The sequence below is a fragment of the Oncorhynchus kisutch genome, linkage group LG13, assembly GCF_002021735.2.
Source record: "Oncorhynchus kisutch isolate 150728-3 linkage group LG13, Okis_V2, whole genome shotgun sequence".
Classification (NCBI taxonomy): domain Eukaryota; kingdom Metazoa; phylum Chordata; class Actinopteri; order Salmoniformes; family Salmonidae; genus Oncorhynchus; species Oncorhynchus kisutch.
In genome coordinates, this window is record NC_034186.2 from 77,659,072 (window position 1) to 77,667,418 (window position 8,347).

Sequence of the window (8,347 nt, forward strand, 5' to 3'; positions counted from 1 at the left end):
GTAGTCTCGTCAGGATGCCGCTTGCCTCTCCTTGGGCCTGGTCCAGAGTAAGCACAACATCCAGAGCTGCCGACTCATTGAAGTAGAACTGTTGATCCAGATGGAGGTTAGTGATCACTGTTCTGATGTCCAGAAGATGTTTTCAGTCATAGGAATGATGGCGGAGACATTATGTACAAAAAAACAAGTTAAGATCAGAGTAAAAAGACCACATGAAATCGGTCAGGAGCCCTAAGATGGTAACAAGAACAGTCCAATAACACCAGCCTTAACACATAACAACACAGTCCAATAACACCAGCCTTAACACATAACACAGTCCAATAACACCAGCATAAAGAAAATAGCCCATAAAGTACCCTCCTTCCAAACACAACCTTACTTGACTTCAGAAATACACACATTATGCCAGTAAGACATGCTGAGAATTATAAACACAATACCCATTGACACACACGATGCAGGTATGCACACACAAACTAAACACACAAATTCCCACTATCAAAACAAGTCTATACACCCAAATGCATAGATTGGTAACTAAGGACAGAAAAACCTAGGAGAATAACAGTCCTGCCTAGAGGTCACTGAATCAAATAAATTAAACACGTGTGCATGCGGACGTCTCAGTCATATTTCTGTGTAAGGGATCTTCCAATAAGGTTCTCTAACTACTAGCGCCATCTAGTGACTGACAATGGACATGTTTGAGTTACTACACAGCAGAATGAGTGCAGAGTGTGAACATAATATGAACCAGACTGGTTACATTACATGGACCTTGCTATCCAAGTAGCCAAAAAAAGCACCACTGATTACTGATCCAACTACACAAACTAGAAGATAACTCCGTTTCAGGCAGACAGGGACACAGATTAAGCCTACTCCAGAGCTACAAAGCAATAGGGGGTTGTTGTTGGGGAGAGTGCGGAGGGAGAGGGTGAGCTGTACTCTGTACTGCCTTGGTCACTGTTGCCGCGTGTGACTAGGAGAATCTGTCAGAGAAATTACCATGACCTGAACACACACCAGTGTAACTTGACACCTCGCTGGCTGACCTCTGGAATGGACTCAGTCTGCCTTGACCTTCTGAGAGCACCGCGGGCACACAGTCCGGTCTGACCACATTCCAGGGGTGTGGCAGGAGAGAGTTAAAGACAGAGGCACTGCAGAACAGCACAACCAGGCAGCAATACGTACAGACAGGCAGAACAAAACCAAACATGTGTAGTAGCCATTGTGTGTAGTCAGTGTTTTATTAAGTTTCCAAATACAAAAAGACTTTAGTCTCAAGCCCAAACAGGTCACTGGTCACTGGACACTGTACATACATACCTGTCACATCTCATATAATTGTGGATAAATACCTGTGACATATTAAAAGTTGCATAAATAACCTTCAAGTATTCAGCCAGCGTCCAGACAGAGCCACCTTCAGCTTTACATTCTCTCCTCTCCTAAATATACACCACCATGAGATATACAACCTCATGATGCACACCCTTCATCTGACCTATACAAGCCTAGAACCACACCATGGTTAGTGTCCTGCCAACAGTGACTAAGTCTGTCTCTGTTTTAGTCACTCCTGGAGGTTTGGCATGAACATGACAGGAGATGGTTACAGTTCAATTCCTAATTCCATGGTTACCTCAGAGATCTGACACCAGCTAGCAATGATTCACTGTTAAAAACTAAGTAAACTTTTTAAAAACATTTTTGATAGAATACACACCATGTAAGCATGATGACGTTAGTATACCATATCCCCCCGTATGAGAGTATAATTGTCAAAAAACACGAGAGGTTCAACCACTATGTTTCTTTTGAAACATGTATACTATGCAACCCTAAAACAATAAACGTCTGATCACACACCCCTCTCTCTCTCCTCTACAGAATACCACCACTCCTTCAGTCTGCTGTAGAATCTCTCAGACACACTCAGCGCATAACAAACCTGATTCCTGTGGGTGAGTAGTTGTGATAGAGGTGTTAGTGCTGGATCTAAAGCTTGCACACTACGTAGCTCTACTGGTTCCTATCTTAGTGACACCGTCTGTCTCAGAGCAATAACATCTGCTTTATAGACACAGGCAGTTATTCCTCTCTAAGGTTGACAAAATAGTCAATGTTTGAAATCAGATTAAAAACATTTTAAATAAACATTATTCAAAATATAAGATAACAAGAAGTGTGCCTTGGCTGTCCGTCTGTAACAAGTATAAAGGACACGGATCCATCCAATGACAGACAGAGCCCTACTATGTAACAGCAGAGCCATGCGGTAGAGCCAGGATGGAGGCCAGTTGCAGCTCTAGAGCAAGACAGATGCTGCAACTGCACAGCACAGAATCTGTGATATGAAAGAGGGAGGGATGTTTGTAGAGGAGTAGACAGGCCAGATTGAACAAACACAAAGGCTGCCACCGTATCATTACCTCAATGCTCAGACAACATAGTTATAAAGCAGCAAACTCTTTAGGCACAAATTAAAGTTTCCTATGGGCAGAGACTCTGACAGAGCAGAGAAGCAGAATGCTGCAGGGAGGTTGATCAAATATCCTTTAAAAAGCTTCATACACACACAAGACTCAGAAAAGAGCCAACTTGTGATCAGTTTCAGCAAGCATTTCAACAATCCACATGACCAGGACTGTGTGCTCACATGTGCACATACTGTACACGCACCTCTTCAATAACAATCCTAAAATAAGGGGTCCGAAGGTAGGCAGTCCTCCCTCTGCAGGGTGAGTCCATTAACAGTATGTTTTGTGTGCGTTTGGTAAAATAAAAGGTTAGAGCTTAACCATGTGTCTGTAGCAGGACCCAGTCCTCACTGGACCTGTTTTTCCTGTTCATGTCCACGTTCCCCTCTGATAGGCTGAGCTGGCTCAGGACTCCCCCCCTTGGCGCTGGTGTCCAACCACGTGGGGGTTGAACTGTGTGATGATGATGGTGATGTCGTCGCGGTACATGCGGGCCAGTTCCTCAGGCAGAGACAGCATCTTGGACAGCGTCTCGTGGTCCACTGCTCCAAACTCATTGTTGCCCACCGCGTGGCGAATCAGGTGGGTGGCAGCGTTCTGGTCCTGGAACGCTAAGGAGGCACGGGCCTTCCTCTCAGCCAGCAGCCCCTGCATCTGTCCCAGGGTGACATGGTAACCCCCCACGGTGAGGGGCTGGCGCTGGTGGACCCCCGTTAGATACTCCCCTACGATCCGGACCACCTCCTGTCGATGGAGCGTCTCCCACAGCCCGTCTGTACCCAGCACCTGCGGGAGGAGGGACAAAGACCTGTAGTTAACAAAAGGAAACTTCTAACTACATAACTTCAGATTTAGGTATGTTTTAATGGAGCACAATGCAAGTTTCTGTTCAAGAAAAGACAACAAAGCCTTATCAATCAATCAATGAAATCATGAATTGGTCAATCAGTCAATTGACCAATCCTTTGTCTCTCACCAGGAAGCGGTCCTGAGGTCGGAGGCGGTGGTGTGTGATCTCAGGCTCGGCCGTGAGGTAGGGAGGGGTGTGGTAATTGGGGGGGATGAACTTGGTGTGTTCGTTGTCATGGAGCTGGTCTGGTCCAGACTCCAACACACCTCGCTGCAAGTCAATGCTCCACTTGAACTTCACATCTCCAAACGCACGGAACGGCATCAGCAGGCCCAACAACCGGTCCTGGCAGAGGGAGAGAAAGAGATAGAGGATATATGTTGGTTTTTACTTTATGTTTAACTGACCTGCTGTGCCACTGTTCTCTCTGGTTGTGTAACGGTACTGACCTGCTGTGCCACTGTTCTCTCTGTATGTGTAACGGTACTGACCTGCTGTGCCACTGCTCTCTCTGTATGTGTAACGGTACTGACCTGCTGTGCCACTGCTCTCTCTAGATGTGTAACGGTACTGACCTGCTGTGCCACTGCTCTCTCTAGATGTGTAACGGTACTGACCTGCTGTGCCACTGTTCTCTCTAGATGTGTAATGGTACTGACCTGCTGTGCCACTGTTCTCTCTGTATGTGTAACGGTACTGACCTGCTGTGCCACTGTTCTCTCTGTATGTGTAACGGTACTGACCTGCTGTGCCACTGTTCTCTCTGTATGTGTAACGGTACTGACCTGCTGTGCCACTGTTCTCTCTGTATGTGTAACGGTACTGACCTGCTGTGCCACTGTTCTCTCTGTATGTGTAACGGTACTGACCTGCTGTGCCACTGTTCTCTCTGTATGTGTAACGGTACTGACCTGCTGTGCCACTGTTCTCTCTGTATGTGTAAAGGTACTGACCTGCTGTGCCACTGTTCTCTCTGTATGTGTAAAGGTACTGACCTGCTGTGCCACTGTTCTCTCTGTATGTGTAACAGTACTGACCTGCTGTGCCACTGTTCTCTCTGTATGTGTAAAGGTACTGACCTGCTGTGCCACTGTTCTCTCTGTATGTGTAACGGTACTGACCTGCTGTGCCACTGTTCTCTCTGTATGTGTAACGGTACTGACCTGCTGTGCCACTGTTCTCTCTGTATGTGTAAAGGTACTGACCTGCTGTGCCACTGTTCTCTCTGTATGTGTAAAGGTACTGACCTGCTGTGCCACTGTTCTCTCTGTATGTGTAAAGGTACTGACCTGCTGTGCCACTGTTCTCTCTGTATGTGTAACGGTACTGACCTGCTGTGCCACTGTTCTCTCTGTATGTGTAACGGTACTGACCTGCGGTGCCACTGTTCTCTCTGTATGTGTAACGGTACTGACCTGTCGTACGACAGTCTTCTTCTCAGAGGGGGGGTGCTCCCCCTGGATGCGGGCCACCTCGTTCTCATTCTGGGCGTTGTGGTCGTTGGAGAGAGTGTGAGCGCTGAATGAACCGTCCTCCTCCTGGACCCCCAGCACCGCCCGGCCGTCGCCCGTGTTCGCTACATACCTACACAACCACAGTCAGAGGATTCAGACACTCAGTCAGAGCAGACAGATGGAGACCAGGCAGTACATATGGGAGCCAACAGAGAGAGATCCGTGGCTGTGGACTAGGGTACGTACAGGTCGGATCCATCGATGTGAGCTACGCAGGCAGTCGCTCCAGAGAAGGCCACTCTCAGAACCCAGTAGTGGAGGAAGGAATTGGCATCTCCCACCTGGACAACACAACATAGGGATCAGCAGTGCACATTTCTACCCAGGGCTGGATACTATGGTAACACAGAGACATCGATGGACAGAGGATAGAAGTCAAGGGGATAGAACACAGTCTCTCACCTGAGCCTCCAGAGACAGGTCACTGTCCAGTCTCTTAAAGGCACTCAGCAACGCCTCTCTGGGCCCTAGGCTCTCCCCTGGACTGGGAACACAATCACATACAATCAACTCCAACACTGAATAATGACCCATGTTTAATTACATTACTGATGCATCCTTATTACCCCATGCCTGTTGAGGTCTATGACTTGCTGTGTGTTTGTATGTGTGTACCTGCTGAGGTCTATGAGTTCATGTGTGTGTTTGTGTGTGTGTACCTGCTGAGGTCTATGAGTTCCTGTGTGTGTGTGTGTGTCTGTGTGTGTGTACCTGCTGAGGTCTATGAGTTCCTGTGTGTGTGTGGGTGTGTGTGTGTGTGTACCTGCTGAGGTCTATGAGTTCCTGCCAGTAGGTTCTGAGGCTGTTGAAGTACATAGTCTGTGCCTCCCTGGTGAAGTAGTCGTTGGGGTGTTTGTGCCACTGCAGGATGGGGCTGAGGGGTCTGCCTGCCTCTACTGCAGCCTCCAGCTCACACAGGGTCTCATGGGGCATCAAGGACATGGCTACGTAGTAGAACAACCTCTCACTCAGCGCCTGAGAAACCGACAGGTAGATGTTTTACTGCACATTAAAAGTAACTCGCAGATTATACACAATGACAGCAGAAACTTTACCTGTGCACAGGCACAGCCCGCATGGCCGTCGAACACTCCCAGCAGCATCCCCCGCGTCTGCAGACAGGTGGCAGCGCTGCGCCGGTCCTCGATGGGTGCATTGGCAGGCAGCTGGTTACTGTCGAACCCCATCACCGACGACACATTCTTACCATCAAACTCTGGAACCTAGAACCAAAGCACACACTCATATTCTTATGGTCTCAGCGCAATCGTGAAGCTGTACTCATTGTATGTAAATGTGTGTATCGTCCGCCCCTACCTTGAAGCTGTACTCATTGTGTGCATCGACCGCCCCTACCTTGAAGCTGTACTCATTGTATGTAAATGTGTGTATCGACCGCCCCTACCTTGAAGCTGTACTCGTTGGCCTTGAGGATTGAGTTGACCTGTGGAGGGGTGAGATTGTAGCTGTGGAGGTCAGGGCTCCTCCTATAGCCACGCACGGGCATGGCTGTCGGCCATATGGGGTGGGGCTGAGACGAGGTGGGCCGGTGGGAGGTGGGGCAGCAGGGGAGCTGGCGTTGGCATGGGAACAGGGAGGAACCCCAGAGCTTCGCCAGAGGGAAGCCTCGGAACAGCTGTGATGTCACGGGCATGGTGGCTCGCTCTGGGTGCATACACTCTCAGAGCACCGCCACACACACACACACACTCTCAGAGCAGCGCCAACACACACCTACGGGAGACACCAGGAACTGTGAGCTATGGGCAAAAATGCAGCTTCTATCATCTGTATAATTCAGTCAACACAACCACAGCTGACTATGGCATTTTGATTGTGTACACACCTCTCATTCAGTCAGTGTACATAAATTACTGACACGTAGTAACAGAGCCCTCGACAAAGGTACCATTACAGATCCATACAAACAAAAGTGACATGCAAATAACATAACAGATCAAGACAAGCAGTTCTATCTTCCAACTGTATTTATTTTAATTGTGTTGTGAATAAGGGAGCTGGAACCAGTGACTTTGCTACAAGGAAACCTCCTGTGCAATAAAAGTCTGAGCCTCTTGGCAGAGGCTTTATAATGCTTTGAGGCAGGTTGCACTCCAACAATGGAACCCTGCATTCCAGTACTAGCGGACTAGTGTGACAGACTGGCACTAGGTTGCCAGGCTGTGTTACTCCATAAAAGAGCCTTGCCCCTCTACAGGGGTCAGCCACCACTAGTTTTCTGACAGACTATATATAGTCCTGTGAAGCAGCTCTGACATTTGCTCACTCCTGAAAACCCAATCTTGTCCTACTGAACTAGATTCTCTCTAACGGCATAGGCTATCCCTCTCTCTGCCCTTTCCGCCTCCTAGATTAGGACCCCAGGGGGAGGAACTACTGTTATTGTAACAGCTAATGGGGATCCTAATAAAACATGAACAAATACAATAATTACACAATAATTAAAAGGGGCAATCAGCAGTTGCTAAATTAATGATATGGACCCAATAAAATGGAGAAATGCCTCGATCTTAGTTCAACTGCCACACTCCACCAGAACCCAAAATAAAAGCTTGTTTACCTTCAATGTTTGTAAAGAAACTCTATATAGCCTCAAAACATGGTTAAAACTATTATTTTGATATCATGGATGGTCAGTCCTTGCATCCATAGCTCTGTCTATGAATTTGAGAGTAGATACATTTCTCCAGCCCTATCCCTCCGCTTTTTACCGAAACAGGGTCCGCGATTTCGCTTTCTGATTGACGCTTTAATCTAGCTATTTGTAGCGAAGGAGCAATACGTGCAGCTGCTCTGGTCGGTCGAAAGAGACCCAGGCACGGCTGAAATACACGGAACCCCCGGTACTAGTTGAAATACCGCTCAAACCTCCAGTCTATGACCAGTGACCACGGCCTATCCCTGGCTAGGCCTGACTGCTACAGAGTTGCCATATTGTTCACAGTACAGAGTCAGTTTTCTTTGTACTTAGATGAAATCGACATCAATATTTGAGTTCCCAATAGCGAATAATCCCAAATACAAGCATAATTAAAGCCAGCACATTGTTACGTATTAATTTGATGGGCCGTCTACTCTACTGCTGGGTAGTAACGTTGGCTAGCGATGATCTAGCTATGCGTCACCGCAAACCAGTTTAAAACATCACTCCTCCTTCAGTCCTTGTACATTACGGTAACAAAGCTCACAACATATAACAGAAGTTAGTTATCAATGCATTAACACATACTGCACAAAAGTAACATGCCAAACACATTTATCTAGCCACCGACCTGATTCTCAGAGTTTACTATTTCGTTTTCCTACGCTACCCACCCTCCTGCATCTCTCTCCAGCTCACAACATACTAAACGCTGATTGGCTCACCTCTCTGACAGCTCTGACTGGCTTGTTAACCCTTTGCACGCTGCTGGGGGTGTGTGACAGATTTTCAAGCATCTCTCTCCAGCTCACAACATACTAAACGCTGATTG

At 47.6% G+C, this 8,347-nt stretch overlaps 1 protein-coding gene across 2 annotated transcripts; it reads right to left on the bottom strand.

Moving 5' to 3' along the window:
- Window positions 1-1,228: 1,228 nt before the first annotated feature.
- Window positions 1,229-8,347, bottom strand: LOC109885134 (pyruvate dehydrogenase [acetyl-transferring]-phosphatase 1, mitochondrial-like). 2 transcript variants are annotated; one of them, XM_031787537.1, is made up of 9 exons: window positions 8,241-8,347; window positions 6,259-6,587; window positions 5,909-6,076; window positions 5,617-5,828; window positions 5,256-5,337; window positions 5,040-5,134; window positions 4,755-4,923; window positions 3,466-3,684; window positions 1,229-3,275 (listed from the first exon to the last, which is right to left on the bottom strand). In XM_031787537.1, the coding sequence occupies exons 2-9, from the start codon at window positions 6,526-6,528 to the stop codon at window positions 2,895-2,897; spliced, it is 1,596 nt and encodes a 531-aa protein (XP_031643397.1). In that variant the 5' UTR covers window positions 6,529-6,587; window positions 8,241-8,347; the 3' UTR covers window positions 1,229-2,894. The 2 variants fall into 2 exon arrangements, with proteins under 2 accessions (XP_031643397.1, XP_031643396.1); XM_031787536.1 differs by having other exon boundaries at window positions 8,147-8,257.

Excerpts from the sequence above, each read along its gene's own strand:
- LOC109885134 (XM_031787537.1), bottom strand. The coding sequence starts at position 6,528 with ATGCACCCAGAGCGAGCCACCATGCCCGTGACATCACAGCTGTTCCGA. Across the intron at positions 4,924-5,039 it reads CACATCGATGGATCCGACCT|GTATGTAGCGAACACGGGCG; the intron begins GTACGTACCCTA and ends GTGGTTGTGTAG. Across the intron at positions 3,685-4,754 it reads AGAAGACTGTCGTACGACAG|GACCGGTTGTTGGGCCTGCT; the intron begins GTCAGTACCGTT and ends TCCCTCTGCCAG.